The following is a 24,908-nucleotide window of genomic DNA, read 5'->3' on the forward strand; positions in this document are numbered from 1 at the left end:
TCTTTGTAATACTCATTTGTGCTTTATAGTTATCTGTTTACAATAATGTATTATCACTGATTTCATCATTGCTTAGTTAATTTTAAGCCAGCCCGAAATGCTATGCATAGTATAAGTGGCTTTGGCATGCTGCTCTTATCTGTATTTTTTTGTACCTCTGTATGTATGCTCAAATTGTTAATAAATAAATAAATAAATAAATAAATAAATAAATAAAGAGATAGACAGAGACAGGGATAGACAAAGACAGAGACAGAGACAAAGTCAGAGAGACAGAGATAGACATAGATACAAACAGAGAAACGGAGATAGAGCCAGGCCGCCAGCAGCCGGCCAACCACACAGCTGGCCACCATGCAGCTGGACAGCCAGCTAGCTGGCCAGCTAGCCAGCCAATCAGTCAGCCAGTCATCCAGCCAGGCAGCCAGCCAGCCAGGCTGCCAGCCAGCCAGAATTGTTTCTCTTGACTTAGGACATAGATTATAAGACATTCTGAAAGGGTGTTGCACAAATATTGCACATGGGTTATTATCGAGGTTTTTGATATTTCCTCGACCACTTGTGGCCACATCCATCTCAAAGCCACTAAACTCAGGGTCAAAATCACTTTCCTCTTAAAATGGGAGTGTTAATACTACATGACATCAGTGAATCCCAGGTGTTTGCTGCGCTGTTTGCTCTAGCTGGCACTAATTTGAACTGGTGCTCTTACGAGGTACTAAGTGGTCCCAGATTTTTTTAATACCGTGCACACTGAGTGTTAGAACCCATTCTATGCTGATAAGGCATCCCAGGCCAGTCGTGCTAAATTTGAAGGCAGGAAAAATAAAATGTATATAAACGTTTGGGGCACAAGCGGTAAAAACATATATACGTTTGGACTGTTTACGGGTTAAGAAGCATGTTGTAAGGCATGGTGAGACTGCAAGTTCAGACAGACGTGCAGCTGAAAAATTTTCACATGAATTCAAGGAGTACATAGAGGCTGAAGGATTCATCCCCCAACAAGTGTTTACTTGTGACGAAACAAGCCTCTTATGGGAGAAAATGCCACAGAGGACCTACAACACAAAGGAGGAAAAGGCACTGCCAGGACACAAGCCTATGAAAGACTAGCTAACTCTCTTGTTCTGTGGCAATGCTAGTGGGGATTTCAAAGTGAAGCCTTTACTGGGTGTATCACTCTGAAAATCCCAGTGTGTTCAAGAAAAACAGTGTTGTCAAGACTAAATTGGGTCACGAGGCAAATTTTCAATGATTGGTTCAATAAAGTTTTTGGCCGAGTGTAAAGAATTTTTTTTTTTTTTTATTATCACACTGGCCAATTCCCACCAAGGCAGGGTGGCCCGAAAAAGAAAAACTTTCACCATCATTCACTCCATCACTGTCTTGCCAGAAGGGTGCTTTACACTACAGTTTTTAAACTGCAACATTAACACCCCTCCTTCAGAGTGCAGGCACTGTACTTCCCATCTCCAGGACTCAAGTCCGGCCTGCCGGTTTCCCTGAACCCCTTCATAAATGTTACTTTGCTCACACTCCAACAGCACGTCAAGTATTAAAAACCATTTGTCTCCATTCACTGCTATCAAACACGCTCACGCATGCCTGCTGGAAGTCCAAGCCCCTCGCACACAAAACCTCCTTTACCCCCTCCCTCCAACCTTTCCTAGGCCAACCCCTACCCCGCCTTCCTTCCACTACAGACTGATACACTCTTGAAGTTATTCTGTTTCGCTCCATTCTCTCCACATGTCCGAACCACCTCAACAACCCTTCCTCAGCCCTCTGGACAACAGTTTTGGTAATCCCGCACCTCCTCCTAACTTCCAAACTACGAATTCTCTGCATTATATTCACACCACACATTGCTCTCAGACATGACATCTCCACTGCCTCCAGCCTTCTCCTCGCTGCAACATTCATCACCCATGCTTCACACCCATATAAGAGCGTTGGTAAAACTATACTCTCATACATTCCCCTCTTTGCCTCCAAGGACAAAGTTCTTTGTCTCCACAGACTCCTAAGTGCACCACTCACCCTTTTCCCCTCATCAATTCTATGATTCACCTCATCTTTCATAGACCCATCCGCTGACAAGTCCACTCCCAAATATCTGAATACATTCACCTCCTCCATACTCTCTCCCTCCAATCTGATATCCAATCTTTCATCACCTAATCTTTTTGTTATCCTCATAACCTTACTCTTTCCTGTATTCACTTTCAATTTTCTTCTTTTGCACACCCTACCAAATTCATCCACCAATCTCTGCAACTTCTCTTCAGAATCTCCCAAGAGCACAGTGTCATCAGCAAAGAGCAACTGTGACAACTCCCACTTTATGTAAAGAAATATCTCCTGGATAATAAATTGCCAATCAGATGCCTCCTGGTAATGGACAATGCTCCTGCTCATCCTCCAGACTTGGATGACCAGTTGTTGGAGTTTAGTTTCATCACAGTGAAGTTCTTGCCCCCTACTACCACTCCTTTCATCCAGCCCTGGACCAGCAGGTCATTTCAAACTTCAAAAAACTTTACACCAAAGCAATGTTTCAGAGATGCTTTGATGTGACCTTGGACACTGAAATGACCCTAAGAGAGTTCTGGAGGGATCACTTCAATATCCTCAATTGCATAACCCTTATAGATAAGGTCTGGCAGTGTGACTTCCAGGATGATGAACTCTGCTTGGAGAGAATTGTGGCCAGAATGTGTCCAAGAGAAGGATTTTGAAGGGTTTGGGGCTGACCCTGGCCACCCTCTGCCTGTTGTGGAATCTATTGTGGCATTGGGGAATTCCATGGGGTTGGATGTGAGTGGCGAGGATGTGGAAGAGTTGGTGGAGGACCACAGGGAAGAGCTAACAATGAAGAGCTGCAACACCTTCATCTGCAACAGCAACAGACCACATCTGAGGAAATTGCTTTAGAGGAGGAGGAAGAGAGAGGGAAGAAGGTGCCTTCTTCTGTGATTAAGGACATTTGTTCAAAGTGGAGTGAGGTGCAAACATTTATGGAGGAACATCACCCTAACAAAGCTGTTGCAGGCCGTGTCTGCAACATGTTCAGTGACAATGCCTTGTCCCATTTTAGGCAAATCTTAAAGAGACACCAGAAACAGAGCTCTCTGGAAAAATTTTTGGTGCAACAGGGGTCCAGTGACTCAAGCTGATCCTAGTACCATTAAAAAACAAAGAAGGGAAGTAACTCCTGATAAGCACTTGGTACCTGAAATCTTTATGGAAGGGGATTCCCCTTCCAAACAATAATCAGTCCTCCCACTCTCCTCCTCCTTGTCTTCCATACACAAACAAGGGTCTTCAGTAAAGGCAAGTGTGGTATTAAATGTTCATTTATACATTTTATTAGTGCTTTATATTGATTTGTCATTGTTTTCTGTATGTAAATCTATATTTCATCTCTAAAAAATTTATTTTTTTTGTTAATACTTTTGGGTATCTGAAATGGATAAATTGGATTTGTATTATTTCTTATGGGGAAAATGATTCCGGTTTTCGTGATTTTCGTGTTTCGTCAGACTCTCTGAAATGGATTAATCGTGAAAACAGAGGGTCCACTGTATAGGCATTGTACTTCCCACCTCCAGGCCTCAAGTCTGGCTAACCAGTTTTATTGAATCCCTTCGTAAAAGTTACCTTGCTTACACTCCAACAGTATGCCAAGTCATAAAAACCACTTGCCTGCACTTACTCCTAACACATTCACACATTTCTACTGGATGTCTAAGCTCTTCACATACAAAACCTCTTTTACCCCCTCCCTCAAACCTTTCCTAGGATGACCCCTACCCTGCCTTCCCTCCATTACAGAATTATACACCCTCCAAGTCATCCTCTTTTGCTCCATCCTCTCTAAATATCCAAACCACCATAATTCCATTTTGATTTTTTTTTTAAATCCATAATATCCATAGTATGTACTTTCAAAATCCAAATGGGAATAGTGGGCTAGAATTCATCCACCGTAAACCTTCAGTGTCATAAAAGGCTACTGAAATGCCTGTGTGTGTGTGTTAATGTGTATGGTTGTAATACAGGTAAGAATTAATTGTTAATGTCATGAATGAAAAGCTGTATGTCCTAGCACTAAGGTGTGGAAGAATTTTAATGGGAGAGGTAAATGGGATTAAGTTAGATGTATCTGAGAGAAACAGAGCTAAGGAAGGTGTAGCAGTAATATTAAATGATCAGTTGTGGAAAGACATGAAGTATTATAGATGTATAAACTCAAGAATTAGGTGAGATAGAATAAAGGTTGTAGTAAGCGTGTATGCATCTGGTGGAAATGTGTGTAGAAGAGATTTTGGGAGGTGTTAAGTGAATGTTTAAGGAGTTTTGAGCAAAGTGAGAGAATGGTCATTGGAGGAGACCTAAATGATAGTGGTTGAGGCAGTTATAGATGGTATAGTAGGTATACAAGTTTAGAATGCCAATAGTAAATGAAAATAGATGCCCCTTAACCAAGTTGTGTGTGGAAGTGTTTAACAATAGGTAATAATTATTTATCTCCTTCCTCCGTAAGCCATGTGTGTCATGAGAGGCAGCTAAAATGTCAGGAGCAAGGGGCTAGTAACCCCTTCTCCTGTATAAATTACTACCTGGAGTTTACCTGGAGAGAGTTCTGGGGGTCAACGCCCCCGCGGCCCGGTCTGTGACCAGGCCTCCTGGTGGATCAGAGCCTGATCAACCAGGCTGTTACTGCTGGCTGCACACAAACCAACATACGAGCCACAGCCCGGCTGGTCAGGTACCGACTTTAGGTGCTTGTCCAGTGCCAGCTTGAAGGCTGCCAGGGGTCTATTGGTAATTCCCCTTATGTATGCTTGGAGGCAGTTGAACAGTCTCGGGCCCCTGACACTTATTGTATTGTCTCTTAACGTGCTAGTGACACCCCTGCTTTTCATTGGGGGATGTTGCATCGTCTGCCAAGTCTTTTGCTGTCGTTGTGAGTGATTTTCGTGTGCAAGTTCGGTACTAGTCCTTCTAGGATTTTCCAGGTGTATACAGTGGACCCCCGCTTAACGATCACCTCCAAATGCGACCAATTATGTAAGTGTATTTATGTAAGTGCATTTGTACGTGTATGTTTGGGGGTCTGAAATGGATTAATCTACTTCACAATATTCCTTATGGGAAAAATTCGGTCAGTACTGGCACCTGAACATACTACTGGAATGAAAAAAGTTCGTTAACCGGGGGTCCACTGTATAATCATGTATCTCTCCCGCCTGCATTCCAGGGAATACAGGTTCAGGAACTTCAAGCGCTCCCAGTAATTGAGGTGTTTTATCTCCGTTATGCGCGCTGTGAAGGTTCTCTGTACATTTTCTAGGTCAGCAATTTCACCTGCCTTGAAAGGTGCTGTTAGTGTGCAGCAATATTCCAGCCTAGATAGAACAAGTGACCTGAAGAGTGTCATCATGGGCTTGGCCTCCCTAGTTTTGAAGGTTCTCATTATCCATCCTGTCATTTTTCTAGCAGCTGCGATTGATACAATGTTATGGTCCTTGAAGGTGAGATCCTCTGACATGATCACTCCCAGGTCTTTGACGTTGGTGTTTCGCTCTATTTTGTGGCCAGAATTTGTTTTGTACTCTGATGAAGATTTAATTTCCTCGCATTTACCATATCTGAGTAATTGAAGTTTCTCATCGTTGAACTTCATATTGTTTTCTGCAGCCCACTGAAAGATTTGGTTGATGTCTGCCTGGAGCCTTGCAGTGTCTGCAATGGAAGACACTGTCATGCAGATTCGGGTGTCATCTGCAAAGGAAGACACAGTGCTGTGGCTGACATCCTTGTCTATGTCAGATATGAGGATGAGAAACAAGATGGGAGAGAGTACTGTGCCTTGTGAAACAGAGTTTTTCACCGTAGCTGCCTCGGACTTTATTCTATTGACTACTACTCTTTGTGTTCTGTTTGTGAGGAAATTATAGATCCATCTACCAACTTTTCCTGTTATTCCTTTAGCACGCATTTTGTGCGCTATTACGCTATGGTCACACTTGTCGAAGGCTTTTGCAAAGTCTGTATATATTACATCTGCATTCTTTTTGTCTTCTAGTGCATCTAGGACCTTGTCATAGTGATCCAATAGTTGAGACAGACAGGAGCGACCTGTTCTAAACCCATGTTGCCCTGGGTTGTGTAATTGATGGGTTTAAAGATGGCTGGCGATCTTGCTAATTAGAACCCTTTCAAAGATTTTTAAGTGAAAAAAATAAAAACCTTTGTTTCTTTTTTTTTGGGGTCACCCTGCCTCGGTGGGAGATGGCTCTTGGCTGTTATGTGAAAAAAATTATTTTGAGAAAGAGAAAAAATAAGTATGAAACATGATCTAGGGTTTAGTAATAACAGTTTGTTAGACTTTGTATTTTGTTAGACTTTGTATTTAGAGAAAAGGTGAATGGGTAGAGTTATGTATATGCTTGTTTTTAGAGTGACATACAGTGGAACTTCGAGTTTCGGCTGTAATCCGTTCCAGAAGCTCGGCCAAAACTCAAATTGTTCGAAAGTCAGATCAGTATTTCCCATAAGAAATAATGTAAATCCAATTAATCCGGTCCAGACACTCAAAAATATTAAAAAAAAAAAATACATTTTTTAAAGAATAACTATAGTTTTACAAACACATAACAGTTATAAATACATATAGTACTTAAATGACTAATGAAGTAGATAAATAAACATTTAAAATCACATTTATATACCTTTTTTGAAGACTCTTGTTGGCATATGGAAGACAGGGAGGAGAGAGGGAGGACTGATTATTATTTGGAAGGGTAATCCCCCTCCATAAGGACCTCAGGTATCAAGTCCCTATCCAGGGTTACTTCCCTTTGTTTTTTAATGGCACTAGGACCAGCTTGAGAGTCGCTGGACCCCTGTCACACAAAAAAGCTGTCCAGAGAAGTCTGTTTCTGGTGCCTCTTTAGCAGTTGTCTGAAATGGGACATGGTTTTGTCACTGAACATGGCTTGTTTCAGCTTGCTCAGGGTAATATTTCTCAGCAAAAGCTTGCACTGTACTCCACATTGCACAAATCTCCTTAATCTCTGAAGAAGGCATCTCCTTCCCTCCCTCTTCCTCCTTCTCTGAAGCAAGTTCCTCAGCTGTAGTCGGTTGCTGGTCCAGATGAAGGTCTTGCAGCTCGTCAGTGGTTAGGTCTTCCCTGTGGTCCTCCACCAATTCTTCCACAATATTGGTCACTCACCTCCAACCCTTTGGACATCCTCAAAGACACAATAGATTCCATAACAGGCATAGGGTCAACAGGGTCAGCCTCAAACCCTTCAAAATCCTTCCCTTAGACACAATCTGGCCATAGTTTTCCCCAAGCAGAGTTCAAAGTCCTGGAAGTCACTCCCTGCCAAGCCTTACCTATAAGGCTTATGTAGTTGTAGATATTGAAGTGATTCCTCCAGAACACTCTTAGGGTCAATTCAGTGTCCGAGGTCACTTCAAAGCACCTTTGAAACACTGTTTTTGGGTACAGTTTTTTGAAGTTTGAAATGACCTTCAGGTCCATGGTCTGGATGAGAGGAGTGATGTTAGGAGGCAAGAACTTCACTGTTATAAAACACCTGGTCCATAAACACCTGGTCTACCAAGTTTGGAGGATGAGTAGGAACATTGTCCAGTACCAGGAGGCACTTGAGTGGCAATTTATTTTCCTGGAGGTATTTTTCACACTCAGGCCAAACACTTCATAGACCCAGTCATTGAAAATTTGCCTTGTGATCCATGCCTTATTGTTAGCCCTCCATATCATACACAATCTTCTCTTGACGACATTGTTTTTCTTGAACACTTTGGGACTTACGGAGTGATACACCAGTAAAGGCTTCGCTTTGAAATCCCCACTAGTATTAGCACAGAATAAAACAGTTAGCCTATCCTTCATAGGCTCGTGTCCTGGCAGTGCCTTTTCTACCTGCATGATGTAGGTCCTCTTTGGCATTTTCTTCCAAAAGAGACCCGTTTCATCACAACTGAACACTTGTTGGGGGATGAATCCTTCAGCCTCTACGTAGTCCTTGAATTCGTGCACAAATTTTTCAGTTGCATGTTTGTCTGAACTTGCAGCCTCTCCATGCCTACAACACTGTGCATGTCATTACGCTTCTTGAAGTGGTCAAACCAGCCTCTGCTGGCCCTAAATTCACTAACAGCAGCACTCGTTCCAGGCATTTTCTTTACGAGATCCATGTGCAACTGCCTCGCCTTTTCACAAATGATCGTCTCTGAAACAATGAAATGCTATCTCCCGCTAATTGTTTATCATTGATCCACACCACCAACAACTTCTCAACATCGATTATCTGTGATCTATTTTTCGTTAGCATATCTACCCCTTTCACAGCATCAGCTTCCTTGATTTCTTTTTTCTTCACCAGGATGGAACTAATTGTTGGTTTGTTTTTGCCATACATCCTGGCAAGCTGGAGCACACGCATACCACTTTCATATTTTTCAACAATTTCTTTCTTCTGTTCTATTGTGTTTCTCACTTTCTTTACCAAAGAGCTGGCACTAGGAATTTTTTTGGGCCCATGGTTAATTATGTAGAAGTCACATTCAATCAACAAGCACAAAAAACAATGGATTATTGTGAAATGTTTGGATGAATGTGCAGGGTAATGTTCACTCGAGGAGAAACAGAGCCAGACTGATGCGCAGGCAGGTGGACAGGTCTGGCACGGCGGCTGAAACTCAAGGTACTGTTTGAAACTCGAGACAAAATTTAGGCGAAAAAAGTGACTGAAACTCAAAATGGCCAAAACTTGGGGCAGTGGAAACTTGAGGTTCCACTGTATATCAGAATATTATTTAGTTGTAGCTAAAGTAAGAGTGAAGTGTAGATGGAGTACAAGGAGACTGGTAGCAGTGGGTAAGAGAGAAATGAGAATTTATGAATTAAGGAATGTGACACTTTTGGAAAGATGTAAGTAACTGTTGGGTAAATGGTAAGCCAGAAAAAGTACAGTAGGGCCCCACTTATACGGCAAGTTAGGTTCTAGGCTGTTATGTTATTGCCCCTTATACTTTGACAGTAAGGTTCTCACTACATGTTCTAGTGTGGGGTAGCTTTTTACATAAAGGCCTTATCAGTCTAGGGTAATACTTTCAATCATAATTGATCATCCTCAGTCTCTCTGAAATCCTTTCACCAGCCCTCTTCACAGCTTATTTAAACTACTGTTACAAAACTAGGGAATATATATCCTAGATAGATATATACAGAATATACAGTATACAAAACATAAGTCTACACACTCCCTAGCTGCTCTCCTAGGAACAGCCCACATGGTGCATCTCAACAATTTGCCCTTCTTTCTTCTTGACTAATCTCTGGACTAACCAGTGTTTTGACACACTTTAGTCACCCTGGGTATGGTGGCTACAACTTAAGGTATAAAACTCACCTCTGGGGTACACATAATGCCCAAAAAATAAAAAGAAGGACCCAGAGGTCCTACCAGCTTGAAGCCAACAATGAGAGTGCGAGAGAGGGAGGAGCCTAGCTAAGCTCCTCCCACGCCCATCAAAACAACAAAAGACTGTTGCCAAGCACAATTCTCTAGTTACCACAACTCTACCACACCTTATTTTACTTTTACAAAAGAAATACAACTTTATAAACTACTTATTTAAGTTGTGTGTTTGTGTCTATAGTATAACCTATTATATTGAGAAAAACAGGTTTGACTCAGCTGCCTTACAGCCATAAGGGTGATCTGCCCATATGACATTTAGTGCTCTGTCCCCATCAGTTCAATATAATTAGGTATTCCAGAGTAACTGTTACTTATATACATCAATGTGTGTTGGGTCTCATAGTCCCATAACACAGGCTACCGCCATAAAGCGGAAATTGCCTTAAAGTGGAACAGCTTTTTTTTCCAATTATAAATGCATATAAATACTAGATAACAAGTTTACACTAACATATATTAAGCAATAGAACTAGACATTAAAAAACAATAAAAAAGTAAAATACATAGTGCACTCATTACTTATCTTAAAATATTTGTAGTCTTAATCTAGGGTGAGATGAGTAGTATTTATTGTAAGAAATCAAGTGTGGTATACAGTAAGGGCCCCACTTATACGGCAGGTTATGTTCCAGGCTACCGCCGTAAAGCGGAAATCGTCATAAAGTGGAACACCCCTTTTTTCCCCCTTATAAATGCATACAAATACTAGATAACAAGTTTACACTAACATATATTAAGTTAGCAATAGAACTAGGCATCAAAAAACAATAAAAAAGTACAATACACACATAGTGCACTCATTACTTACCTTAAAATATTTATAGTCTTATTCTAGGGTGGGAGGAGTAGTGTTTATTGTAAGAAATAAAGTGTGGTATGTATGGTTGTCAGCCGGGCTACCATACCAGGCCACCCCACCTACACATAATATTCTATTACAATTAAGCATCCCAGAGCGATAAAATGCATATACAGTTCACTCATTACTTACCTTAAAATATTTGTAGTCTTAATGTAGGGTCAGGGGTGAGTAAGCAAGAGAAAACGAATAAATGAGAGAGAGAGAGAGAGAGAGAGAGAGAATGAATACATGAGGGAGGACAGGCGCAGAGTTATGTAAACAAACCAGGCGAATGTAAGTTTTGTAAACAAACAAAGTATACATGTCTGGTTTGTGTACAAGTTGTCTCTACATTGATACTGTAGAATAAATAAAGAAGAACACTCCCATTCTCATGTAACACGTTTTTTAGAAGAAATGACGCTCTGAGTGAAGGCAGTGGAAATAAGGCACTCTGACTTTTTTGGGTTATCCTAAGTTCTCTACACATATGCTGTTATGTATGATAATCTATGTAACTGTATTTGTGTATACCTGAATAAACTTACATATGAAAGGAATAATTTTCTACAGTTTACCCCCAGTAACACATTTTCTCTTATGTTAGACTAAAGAAAATGTTATTCTTGCCATCATTTGTACAAGTTATCTGGCTACCACATCTCATATTTATGTTTATTTATTCTATTGTGGGGTGTATATATCATCTTTATATGTTATGTATCGTGTTTAATATATAATTTTGAAAAAAAATATCATGGATAGATTAATTAAAATGTGTATATTAACGTAATATACGACATTTAATGAGACTCGGTGATTATTATTATTATTATTATTATTATTATTATTCTTCTTTCAACACACCGGCCGTATCCCACCGAGGCGGGGTGGCCCAAAAGGAAAAACGAAAGTTTCTCCTTTTACATTTAGTAATATATACAGGAGAAGGGGTTACTAGCCCCTTGCTCCTGGCATTTTAGTCGCCTCTTACGACACGCATGGCTTACGGAGGAAGAATTCTGTTCCACTTCCCCATGGAGAATTATTATTATTATTATTATTATTATTATTATTATCCTTTCTAATATGGGGTCATTTGTGCAAGTCGTCTGGCTACCACATCTCATATTTGTTTATTTATTCTACTGTGGGGTGTATTTATCATCTTTATATGTTATGCATCGTGTTTATTATATAATTTTGAAAAAAATATCATAGATGGATTAATGAAAATGTGTATATTAACGTAATATATGACATTTAAATGAGACTCGGTGATTATTATCATCATTACTAATATGACGTCTCGAGATATAAGACACTCTTACTGATTTTAATGTGTACCTGCATGCCAGCACAGTATGTAAGTTTATTTAGGTACAGGTATACATAAGTATAATTATCAGAGTATATATAAAATATGAAATAACTTTTTAAAAGACTTGAAATTTTGGAGTTTCTGGACATAATGGAGAGACTTAGTGCTTACGGATCTCACAGAGAATGTAAACAAACCGGGTGGGGCACGGTGACTATTAGAAAGTCAGGTGGGGGGAGCCGTATAGCGAGTTTTGGTCATAATTTGAAACGACCGTATTAGCAAAACGCCGTAAAGCAAAACGCCGTAAAGCAAAACTGGTATGGTAGCCAGCCAGGCTACCATACCAGTCCACCCCATCCACACATAATATTCTATGACATTTAAGCATCCCAGAGCAATAAAATGCATATACAGTTCACTCATTACTTTAAAATATTTGTAGTTTTAATGTAGGGTGAGAGGTGAGTAAATGAGATAAAACATATAAATGAGAGAAGGAGAGAATGAGCACATGAGAGAGGACTCTCATGGAGCTATGTAAACAAACCAGGCGTATGCGAGTTTTGTAAACAAACCAGGCGAACACGTCTGGTTTGTGTACAAGTTACATTGTGTACAAGTTGTCTCTATGTTGATGCAGTAGAATAAATAAAGAGGAACACTCCCATTCTCATGTAACACCATTTTTAGAAGAAATGATGCTGTGAGTGAAGGCATACGAAAGGAACAGTTTTCTACAGTTACCCCCAGTAACACATTTTCTCTGATGTTGGACTAGAGAAAATGTTATTCTTGCAGTCACTCGTACAAGTCATCTGGCTACTGCATCTCATATTTATGTTAATTTATTCTACTGTGGGGTGTATTTATCATCTTTATATGTTATGTATCGTGTTTATTATATAATTTTGAAAAAAATATTATAGCTGGATTAATGAAAATGTGTATATTGATGTAATATACGACATTTAATGAGATTCAGTGATTATTATTGAGTATTATTATTATCATTACTAATATGGCATCTTGAGACATAAGATACTCTTACTGATTTTAATGTGTACCTGCACACCAGCACAGTGTGTAAATTTATTTAGGTACAGGTATACATAAGTATAATTATCAGAGTAAATATAAGATACAAAATAACTTTTAAAAGCACTTGAAATTTTGGAGTTTCCAGACATATTGGAGAGATGTGGTGCTTACAGAGCTTAGGGAGAATGTAAACCAACTGGGTGGAGCGCAGTGACCGTATTAGAAAGTCATTTGGGGGGAGCCGTATAGTGAGTTTTGGTTATAATTTGCAATGTCATTATTAACAGAATGCCGTAAGCAAAACACTGTAAAGTGGGGCCCTACTATACAAGAAATATGGGGAAGTTATGGGGTAAGTTGAGGAATGCATTGCTAGAGTGTACAGCAGAAGTTTGTGGGTATAACAGAGTGGGTGATGGAAGAGGAATGATTGGTGGCATGATGAGGTAAAGAGGGTAGTAAGGAAAAAAATTAGCATAAGAGACGTTTTTGCAAAGTAAAAACAATGGATGGATGGCAGAGTATATGAAGAGGGAGGTTAAAAAAAATGGTGATGGAGTGCCAGTTAGAGAATGGGCAAATCTTTATTAGCAAAATTTGTTGTGAATTAAGAACTTAATTTGGAAGATCAAATTAGTATTAGTGATGAAGAGGTGGGAATTTCATGCCTGGGGCAGGGAGTGATAATATCATATAGAAGCAAGGAGGAGCATGAGGTGGAAAGCATGTAAGGCAGTGGGCAGAATGAAAAGGGGGTAAAGCAGCTGGGTTGTATGGGATTAAGGCAGATGTTTAAAGCAGGTGGAGATATATTGCTGAAGTGGTTGGTGTGTTCAGTATATACATGAAAGAAGGGAAAGTATCAAAGAATTGGAGTGGAGCTTGCATGGTTCCCTTGTACAGTGGACCCTCGGTTATCGTAATTAATCCGTTCTAGAGAGTGTGACTAAAGCCGAATTTGATGATTTCCAAATTCATTTTCCCCATGAGAAATAATGTAAATCTAATTAATCCATTCTAGACACCCAAAAGTATTAAAAAATATTTTTTTACATGAAATATATATTTACCTACACAGAAAACAGAGACATGAAGAATAAAACATTAATAACATAACACTTACCTTTATTAAAGACTCTTCCTAGTGTATTGTATTGAAGATGGGAGGAGGGGAGAGGATGGAGAAATTACTGTTTGGAAGAGGAATCCCCTTCCATAAAGACTTCAGGTACCAAGTCGTTTTCCGGGGTTACTTCTCTTCTTTGTTTTTTAATACCACTCGGACAAACTTGAGAGTCACTGGACCCCTGTTGCTCAAAAAAAGTGTTCCAGAGAGGTCTGTTTCTGGCTTATGTTAGGAATTGTGGTGGCAGCAGGAGAGTGTATTGGGAGACAGGACAAGATAGTCCTTCAATGTGACACTAATATCAACTCTAAAGCTTATTTATCTAGGATAATTCATCTTATATGACATAATAAACATTATAGAGAGAGAGAGAGAGGGAGGGAGGGAGAGAGAGAGATGGATAGAGAGAGGGAGAGAGAGAGAGAGGGAGGGAGAGAGAGAGGGAGGGAGAGAGAGAGAGGGAGAGAGAGAGAGAGAGAGAGAAAGAGGGGAGAGGAGAGAGAGGGAGGGAGGGAGTGTGGGAGGGAGGGAGAGAGAGAGAGAGAGGGAGAGAGGGAGAGAGAGAGGGAGGGAGAGAGAGGGAGGGAGAGAGAGAGAGAGAGAGAGAGAGAGAGAGAGGGAGGGAGGGAGGTAGAGAGAAAGAGAGAGAGAGAGAGGGAGGGAGGGAGGGTGGGTGTGTGGGTGGAAGGAAGGTAGGGAGGGAGGGTGGGTGGGTATGGCAGGCTCAGATTAGGTTATGTAGGAGGGATGGGAACAATTTCCCAATGAAAGTAGAGCTTAATGCATAATGTTATCATGGTTATTGAACAAACAGTGGACACTCGACTTATGATATTAATCTGCTCCAGAGAGCTCATCGTTAGATGAAATTATCGTTAGTTGAATTAATTTTCCCCATAAGAAATAATGGAAATCCAATTAATCCATTCCCGACACCCAAAAGTAGGAAAAACATTTTTTTACCACATGAAATATACAGTTTCCTGCACAGAAAAAGAAGGATACATGCAAAATATACTGTACTAAATGAAGAATAAATGACACTTACCTTTACTGAAGATGTAGTGATGAGTGATGAGACACTGCTTTTCTCGAACACTCTGGGATTTTCAAAGTGATACATGAGTAAAGGCTTCACTTTGCAATCCCCACTAGCATTACAAGAAAACATGAGACTTAGCCTGTCTTTCACAGGCTTGTGTCCCGGGAGTGCCTTTTTCTCCTGAGTAATGTAGGCCCTGTTTGGCATTTTCTTCCAGAACAGGTCTGTTTCGTTACAATTAAACACTTGCTGGGGTTGGAATTTTTCAGCTTCACCATGCCTTATCACACTGTATATGCCACTACAATTCTTAAATTTCAAAAACCAACCTTTGCAGGCCTTAAATTCACCAATATCAGCACTAGTTCCAGGCATTTTTTCCTGTTCACCTGGGTGTTAGTCGACTAGTGTGGGTTGCATCCTGGGGGACAAGATTAAGGACCCCACTGGAAGTAAGTTAGACAGTCCTTGGTGACACACCGACTTTCTTGGGTTATCCTGGGTGGCTAATCCTCTGGGGTTAATTGTTTCTTGGTAATTGTTTCTCGTTATGCCACACCAACAACAGTCTCTCCACACCTTTGAGTAGTACAGCTGATGGTGGTGCAGCAGCAGCTGACGGTGGTGCAGCAGCAGCTGACGGTGGTGCAGCAGCAGCTGACGGTGGTGCAGCAGCAGCTGACGGTGGTGCAGCAGCAGCTGACGGTGGTGCAGCAGCAGCTGACGGTGGTGCAGCAGCAGCTGACGGTGGTGCAGCAGCAGCTGACCGTGGTACAGCAGCAGCTGACGGTGGTGCAGCAGCAGCTGACAGTGGTGCAGCAGCAGCTGACCGTGGTGCAGCAGCAGCTGACCGTGGTACAGCAGCAGCTGATGGTGGTGCAGCAGCAGCTGATGGTGGTGCAGCAGCAGCTGACGGTGGTGCAGCAGCAGCTGACGGTGGTGCAGCAGCAGCTGACGGTGGTGCAGCAGCAGCTGACGGTGGTGCAGCAGCAGCTGACGGTGGTGCAGCAGCAGCTGACGGTGGTGCAGCAGCAGCTGACGGTGGTGCAGCAGCAGCTGACGGTGGTGCAGCAGCAGCTGACGGTGGTGCAGCAGCAGCTGACGGTGGTGCAGCAGCAGCTGACGGTGGTGCAGCAGCAGCTGACGGTGGTGCAGCAGCAGCTGACGGTGGTGCAGCAGCAGCTGACGGTGGTGCAGCAGCACCTGACGGTGGTGCAGCAGCAGCTGACGGTGGTGCAGCAGCAGCTGACGGTGGTGCAGCAGCACCTGACGGTGGTGCAGCAGCAGCTGACGGTGGTGCAGCAGCAGCTGACGGTGGTGCAGCAGCAGCTGACTGTGGTGCAGCAGCAGCTGACCGTGGTGCAGCAGCAGCTGACCATGGTGCAGCAACAGCTGACAGTGGTGGAGCAGCAAATGACTGTGGAACAATAGTATTTCGATAGTATTTCTCGCCCTTTTTACCACAGGGTTGGCACTAGAAGCTTTCTTTGGGCCCATGGTGGCTTATTTAGCAGTTACAAGCACTAAAAACAATGGAATAATACAAAATTTATTGAATGTATACGTGCAACCATCTGCCCTGGCTTGTAAACAATGGCACTAGCTGAACTGAGGCGCTCTGGCCAGATGGGCCGCGTTTGGGACAAATGATGTAAATCGAGTTTTTCTTCGTTGGTCGGGGAAATTTTTTTACGCTGAAATACTTCGTAAGTTGATTTTATCGTTAGATGAGGTCTTTGTAAGTCGAGGGTCCACTGTATTTAGTCGCAGTTCATTTCACTCTAATCAGATGTCTCTAAGCCATCTACGTAATCCTCCAAGCACCAAGCAGTGATTATTTGTCTTGCCATTTAGAGGCTAGTGGAAGGAGAAAAGACATTAATTTTGTCTGGTATGCTGAATGCATAACTATCACCCACTTCAACATCTCTGAATTCGCTGTACAACTTTGTTATGATCTATACTTAAAGGCTAGTAATTTACTTTAGTGGAGGGAGGAGAGACTGTCAGTCACATTACAAGCTATAATGTCATATTCTTAACCCACTGCCCTTACTCTATCCCTTTTCTTCCTCACACACACTAACCCTCCCCCCCCCCCCTTTTTTTTTTATTTTCTCGGGTATGTTGTCAATGCATTAATCTGTGGTATATGGGCATATGTGTGTGCATGTGCGTATGCATGCACATCCATCAGCTTCCTGTTTAGTGCAGTTTTATCAAGAAGTGGATTTTTTCAAGGTACCTATTGTTATTTGTTATACATTTGTATTCTTTTATTAATTTTAAAATTAGTACTATTAAGAGTAGCACTGTTAGTTTTATGTCTTAACTAATGGTCCGTCATACAGTAATACCATTGGAGGCCACAAAAAATATACTTGGCATCTTTTCACATAAAACTAGCTTGGTAGTCTAACCATTCACCAGTCCCTATTATACTTGTTGTAGGAATGAAAGGCATCACTAGTGATATATACAGTACTAATGTTTGTTGAGCAGTGAGATTGTCCCCGAATGCTGGGTATATCACTCATGGTTTAAGGATTTTTACATTAACCGAGCAGGGATGATTCGTACAGTTGCATTCTATTTTATTAAAAGTTTTCTCTTCATCTTACTTGTGTCACAGGCACGATGTCTGGAGTATGGCGGTCACAGCAGTCATGTGACAGCTATTGGCTTCCTTCATGATGACTCCAGACTCATCTCTACTGGTGGAAGAGACACAGCTGTAATGCAATGGGTAGTGTCTGCTACCTCTTCTTCCTCCTCCTCCTCCTCACAACACTGAAGAGAACAGGAGAAACTAGGAAGATGAAGGAAAAGTGATTCTTGCAAAGCAAGAGTTCAAAGATTTTTATATAATTCACATGATAAAGTGATTATTTTTGAAGATGGATGAACAATGTTCAATTTTTTCTATACATGGTTGTAAATAGTGATGTGTTAGATGGCAGAGCAAGTATTAGTTTTTTGAAATAAAGTAATATTTTTTATTAATGTTGAATAGACTGTTTTTAAAGAGGAAATGGCCCTTTGGTTTGAGGAAAAACAATATTTTAAATTTATGGATATAATGTTTAAATATTAAAATTTCTAGTTTCTGTATAGGATCAATGTGTGGTGCAGATTGGTTATATGGTTGTGAATATGATTTGGTATTGTATATTTGAGCAAGGTTAAAGCAAGATCACCATTCTGGAAAGCTAAAAAAAACAAAATACTTTTGAATATACTATTGTATTTTTTGAAATATAAATTTAATCATCAGTTTAGCATACATTGTTAGTGATTTAGTCTTCCTAATTATTAAGGGGTACATAAATAATGGGATATAGAGAAGCATAAATGAGTACAATACTGGTAAATAGTTATGATTTGATGATTAAGTTTTAACTTAGTGGTTGGAGGAAATTACAAAAAATCTGCAAATTGTTAATGAAAATGGGACTATTTCTGTCTTGTATCATTAATAGATCACAACAAAATATCTCACTTTAGAGAGTTACCATTACAGAAGTCTGAAACTGCATGTACTTTATTTACTGAGTGAATGAACAGATAACGAGGCCCTGCAACCCCATCAGAGAGATGTGTGCTTCCCTAAGTAGCTACAAGTTGTACCAATTATATCACATTCTTTTTAGAATAAAATACCTCTTCAAGGGGGGCTCCTTGGCGTGGTGAAGAGGCTCTTGGTCTGAGGAATTAGACCTATCGGTCTTCTTCCTCAGACCGAACCTAATTACCCCCCAATCTCCCCTCCCCTATCCCATCCTCCCCATCCTCCCCTTTTTCCTTTCCTCCTCCTCCTCCCCACTCCTCCCTTTTGCCCTTCCTCTTTTTGTCCTTTGGGATTTCTCCCACAGGCGCGCTAGTTCCTAGGTGGGGGAAAGGACACCGGGGTCCATCCCATTCCGTTGAGGTTTCTTGGCGGTGGCGTAGTTTGCCGTGGAATCTGGATTGCCTAGGGATGTCCCGATCCCTCTCCGGTATCCCGGAGTAGCTTTGGGTGTCTTTTGGGCGACGGGTGTATCTCTGGAAGCCACCTTTCGGATTCCGGGGGTGGTGGCTGAAGGAGGTATGCTTTGTGGCGGATATCCGGCCGCCCTCTCTTTTGTCCACCGAGGTAGCTCGGCAGATGTGAGGTTGCTATCCCAGATTGCTGGTTTACTGGCATGAAGGGTAGGGTATGGCACGGGTTCCATGCTGCATCTGCGCTACTAGCGGTGTCGAGTCCTCTTGGGCGCGGAGGGAGATTTCTGGCCCTTTCATTCCTCCTAGGAACTATCCCTCCCCGGTCCCCCCTTTTTTTTTTCTTTTTTTTTATTTTTATTTTCTTTTCTTCTTTCTTTTTTTTTCTTAAAAACAAAAAGAAAGAAGTAACCTAACCATGGCAGCCCTAGTCCATGAACCTGGTACCCCCGGGCCCCTTCTTGATACCGCACCCCGTTCTGACCCCGCCTCGTCTTTGGACCACTCTTCAGACATTCCTCATGCCTCTGTACCTATTGCCGGTGCTGTTTCCTCACCCGCTTCAGGTACTGAGGCCTCGACTGACTCCTTCGATTTATCAGACCTTCGCTCTCCTCTGACTATGCTTCCGGCCTCTCCCTCTACGGTGCGGCAATTTTCAAATCGCCGACCCGTTCCACGTCGGACCAACTCTGGTCCCACGCCTAAACGTCAACGACAATTGCCTGCTGATGATACTTCTCCACCTTCACCTTCTCGTTCTTCTCAGAAACGATCGACACGTCCTTCACTACCTTTCCACGCTCAGTTTCAGACTGAACAGTGGACTAAATTCTTCACTTTACGACCAACTTCCTCTACTGCCTATCTTTCTGACCATAGTATTGGCAAGGCACTCCTACGCCATGTTGGTAAAGATATTTCTTTTCATGCTCTTAAGAGCGGTACGCGCATCATTACCGTACAGAATGCTACCCAGGCTCGTGAGCTCTCTCGTCTTTCCCATATAGATACTATTCCTGTCACCCTTGAAAAACATCATTCCCTCAATTCTTGTAGTGGTACCGTTATTCTGCCCCATACCATAGTTCAACAAAATTTCCAGACATGTGGCACCGACATTCTAGAACAGCTGGAACTCCAAGATCTCCCAATCCTCAAGGTAGACACTTACGTTCTTCCTGCCCGTGGGCGGAGACGATACCCTAGCAATGTGGCTCGTTTAACTTTTGACAGCCGAGAACTCCCATCCTCCGTTTATATAGCAGGACATCGGTTACAAGTTCGAAAGGTGATCCCTACACCACAACAGTGTAGAAATTGCTGGCGATTTGGCCATCCAGCGAAATATTGCAGATCTATCGCCGAATGCCCAGTCTGTGGTGCCGATGACCATTCTAATACGTCTTGCAATCGATCTCCCTCTTGCCTTAACTGTCATGAGGCTCACCCTTCGTACTCTCGCCGTTGTCAGGTCTATTTAAACGAGCGGGAAATCCGTTACCTCAAAGAGACAGAAGGTCTCCCTTATGCCATGGCAGTTTCTCATCTCCGCCTCCAAGGGAGACTCCCACGTGTTTCTTATTCCCGTGTTTCAAAACGTCCCCCCACTTCTGGTATCCCATCTTCTACACCCACCTCTGTGGTTACCTCTCCCATAATCACTCCTGTATCTAATCCTTTTGCTGTCCTCGGCTCAGACGTCCCTACTTCAACGCCTCAGTCTAATCTCGCTTCTTCGAGTTCTCTCTTACAAGCCTCAGTATCGACGAGACCTCGTACGACACCTCTTCCCAATCGTCCCTCTACTTCTCAAAAGTCAAAAAAAGGTCCGGTAACACCTCCTACCCATCTTCCACCTCCTCATTTTACCCTCCCTGTCTCTGTCCCTAGTTCTTCCCCTCTCACTGGCTCAGTTACAAGTGCAGAGGTTCACCCTCCTCCTCGTAATGTACCTTCCTCCCCTGTTCCCTCCCAAGTTTCTTCCTCTTCTGCCACCTCCCAGGTTCCTGTCTCTTCTGTCCCCTGCCACGCTTCTCCAGTTCCCTCCACCCTTTCGCCCCCCCCTACCTTGGTACAGTCCAATACAGTTCCAATCTTTACTCATCCTCCCCCTACCATTCCCAATATTGTCTCCCATACGACATCTTTGAATTCCGAAACACTTGAAGCAATCTCTGAATATATTGCAGAGACCAAACCATCAATGGACACTGATCCACCTTCCGCTCTTTCTCTCTCCTCTGCTCCATCTGCGCAACTCCTTTCTTCACAGCGCACCGTTCCTTCGCTGCTTGAACATTTTCCACTGCCTCCGCATGTGGACTTTTCTAACCCTTCTAGTCCGTAGGAACCCTTACCTGCGGATTTCAAGTATCTTTATCATTGCCAATCATGGCCTTTTTACAGTGGAATATACGCGGCCTCAGGGGTAATCGGGGTGAGCTTCAGATGTTACTCTCCCAGTTTGCCCCTGTTGGTGTTTGCTTACAGGAACCAAAATTACACTCTGCTGTTATTTCTCACATCTCAGGCTATAATTTATTGTATTCTTCAGATCCTTTTCCTGATGGGACCTTTAATGAAAGTGCCCTTCTTCTCCGCACTGATATTCCGTACCATCAGCTATTTATTCATACTTCGCTGCATTACACAGCAGCCCGTATCCACTTACATAGGTGGTATACGCTCTGTTCTTTATATCTCTCTCCTTCTCGGGCATTATCTATTCCGGATTTTGCCTTCCTTGTTTCGTCATTACCGCCACCGATTCTGTTACTTGGTGATTTTAATGCCCACCATTTCCTCTGGGGAGGGTCTCACTGTGATTCCCGTGGAATTCAGTTAGAGGCTTTTCTTGCCACCCACCCCCTCCATGTTTTAAATACAGGTACTCACACCCATTTTGATCCTCGGACTCATACTCTCTCTTGCATAGATCTCTCAGTTTGCTCTTCCTCCGCCGCATTAGACTTTACTTGGTCTGTTCTCCCGGACTTACATGACAGTGATCATTTCCCAATCATTCTTACTTCCCCTTCATATTCGCCACCTCTTCGCACCCCACGCTGGCAATTTAATCGGGCAAATTGGAACCTTTACTCACACCTGACTGTTTTTAAAGAGGTTCCTTCTTCGTCCTCCATCGATGAGCTTTTACACCTCTTCTCGTCCTCCGTTTTCACCGCAGCTTCTCATTCTATACCCCAAACTTCGGGCAGGCATTCTCAGAAATGCGTGCCTTGGTGGTCTCCTGCTTGTGCTCGTGCAGTACGTTTGAAACGCGCTGCATGGGGCAGGTACCGGTACAATAGAACCACAGAGCGACTCCTTGATTTTAAACAGAAGCGTGCGATCGCTCGCCGTGTCATCCGTGACGCTAAACGCACTTGCTGGCGAGATTATGTCTCCACCATCACCTCTGCTTCCTCTATGAGTGCAGTCTGGAAAAAAGTACGAAAACTGAGTGGTAAATATTCTCCTGACCCGGCTCCTGTTCTGCGGGTTGCCGGTGTTGATATAGCAAACCCACTAGATGTTGCCAATGAAATTGGCAATCATCTGGTCCGTATTTCTCAGGGACTCCATCTATGCCCCTCATTTCTTTCCTCAAAGTCTGCCAGAGAGTTAGCACCTTTGGACTTTTCTTCTCTCAGAGAAGAACAGTATAATGTGCCTTTTACACTTCAAGAACTGGAGGCAACACTCTCAGCTTGTCGATCATCGGCAGCTGGGCCCGACGACATTCATATTCGTATGCTACAACATTTACATCAGTCAGCCCTTGCAGTCCTATTACGCCTTTACAATCTTATTTGGTCACAAGGAGTTCTTCCACAGCTGTGGAAATCCGCCATTGTTCTCCCTTTCCGCAAACCAGGCACTACGGGACATGAAACCTCCCACTATCGTCCCATTGCTCTTACCAGTGCAGTTTGCAAAGTAATGGAACGTCTAGTAAATAGACGTTTAGTGTGGTATTTAGAGACACACAACAGTCTCTCCACTCGTCAATATGGCTTTCGTAAGGGACGTTCTACCATAGACCCCTTACTGCGCTTGGATACGTATGTTCGTAATGCCTTTGCGAATAACCACTCAGTTATTGCCATATTTTTTGACCTTGAGAAGGCATATGACACAACTTGGAGGTATAATATTTTAGCCCAAGCCCACTCCTTAGGCCTTCGAGGCAATCTACCATCCTTCCTTAAGAACTTTTTAACTGACAGGCATTTCCGTGTTCGGGTTAATAATGTGCTCTCCCCGGACTTTGTCCAAGCTGAAGGTGTCCCCCAGGGATGTGTTCTGAGCACAACACTTTTTCTCCTTGCTATTAATGATTTGGCCTCTAGTCTTCCATCAAATATTTGGTCATCACTCTATGTTGATGACTTCGCTATTGCCTGTGCAGGCGCTGACTGTCACCTCCTTACAGATTCTCTCCAGCATGCAGTCGACCGTGTTTCCAATTGGGCCACCACACATGGGTTTAAATTTTCCAGCACTAAAACCCACCAAATCACTTTCACTAGACGCTCTGTCATCTCTGATCATCCTTTGTACCTCTATGGCTCACGTATCCCTGAACGTGATACAGTCAAGTTTCTGGGCCTCCTCTTTGATCGTAGGTTATCCTGGAAACCTCACATTACCTCTCTGAAGGCAACTTGTCACAGCCGGCTGAACCTTCTTAAAACCCTTGCTCATCTTTCGTGGGGAGCTGATCGTCGAACCCTCCTTCACCTACATTCCACCCTTATTTTATCGAAACTTGATTATGGTGACCAGATCTATTCAGCGGCATCTCCTGCTACTCTCTCTAGCCTTAACCCCATTCATCACCAAGGATTACGTTTATGCCTTGGTGCTTTTCGCTCTTCCCCTGTCGAAAGCCTCTATGCAGAAGCGAACGTTCCATCCTTATCCGATCGCCGTGATGCCCATTGCCTGCGCTACTATGTACGCTCTCATGATCTCCGCAATCCTTCCATTTATAGAATGGTCACTGATATTAGTAGACATTCTTTATTTGTTCGCCGCCCCTGCTTACTCCGTCCCTTCTCTCTTCGCCTTCATTCGCTCTTGTCTTCTCTTCAACTACCACCTTTCTATGTACATGTAGCATCTCACTTTTCCCTACCCCCCTGGGAAGTTCCAGCTGTTCGAGTCTGTTCTTTCTCCCTCCCTTGCTCGAAAGCCCAACTGTCTACGGTCGCTTCCCGCTCTCTTTTTCTTGACCACTTTCACTCTCATTCTCATGCCATTGCTGTGTACACAGATGGCTCTAAGTCTTCTGACGGCGTAGGATTCGCAGCAGTGTTTCCGGACAGCGTCGTACAAGGGCATTTACTATCTTCAGCTAGTATTTTTACTGCTGAATTATATGCCATCCTTACAGCACTTATCCGTATTGCATCTATGCCTGTGTCATCATTTGTGGTTGTCTCAGACTCCCTTAGTGCTTTACAGGCTATACAAAAATTTGATACACCTCACCCCTTAGTCCTCCGTATCCAACTTTGGCTACGCCGCATCTTTACTAAGCATAAAGATATTGTTTTTTGTTGGGTCCCTGGTCATGTTGACGTACAGGGCAATGAACAGGCAGACACTGCTGCGCGGTCAGCAGTACATGACCTACCAGTTTCTTATAGAGGTATTCCATGTACGGACTATTTTGCTGTAATATCTTCCCACCTTCACACCCGTTGGCAACAACGTTGGTCTACTATGCTCGGCAACAAACTTCAGTCTATTAAACCGAGTATAGGTTACTGGCCGTCTTCTTATCACCAGTGTCGAGGTTGGGAGACTACTCTCTCCCGTCTTCGCATTGGCCATACTCGTCTTACTCATGGATATCTCATGGAGAGGCGTCTTGCTCCTCTCTGTGAGAATTGCCAAGCTCCATTATCAGTCAGCCACATTCTGTTGGACTGCCCACTTTATCAACGAGCACGCAGAATTTACCTCTGTCGTCGTCTTCGCCCCGCTGCTCTCTCTTTACCTTCCCTTCTCGCTGATGGACC

The 24,908-nt window shown here is 42.8% G+C and overlaps 1 protein-coding gene across 1 annotated transcript in view; it reads left to right on the forward strand.

Moving 5' to 3' along the window:
* LOC138851395 (echinoderm microtubule-associated protein-like 1) overlaps window positions 1-18,386 on the forward strand; it is a 125,478-nt gene extending 107,092 nt beyond the window's left edge. Inside the window, exon 6 of the mRNA XM_070080471.1 lies at window positions 17,531-18,386. Within this exon, the coding sequence (XP_069936572.1) occupies window positions 17,531-17,692 (162 nt within the window). The 3' untranslated portion in view covers window positions 17,693-18,386. The remainder of the gene's footprint in view (window positions 1-17,530) is intronic.
* Window positions 18,387-24,908: the final 6,522 nt, after the last annotated feature.

Source organism: Cherax quadricarinatus, unplaced genomic scaffold (assembly GCF_038502225.1).
Source record: "Cherax quadricarinatus isolate ZL_2023a unplaced genomic scaffold, ASM3850222v1 Contig497, whole genome shotgun sequence".
Classification (NCBI taxonomy): domain Eukaryota; kingdom Metazoa; phylum Arthropoda; class Malacostraca; order Decapoda; family Parastacidae; genus Cherax; species Cherax quadricarinatus.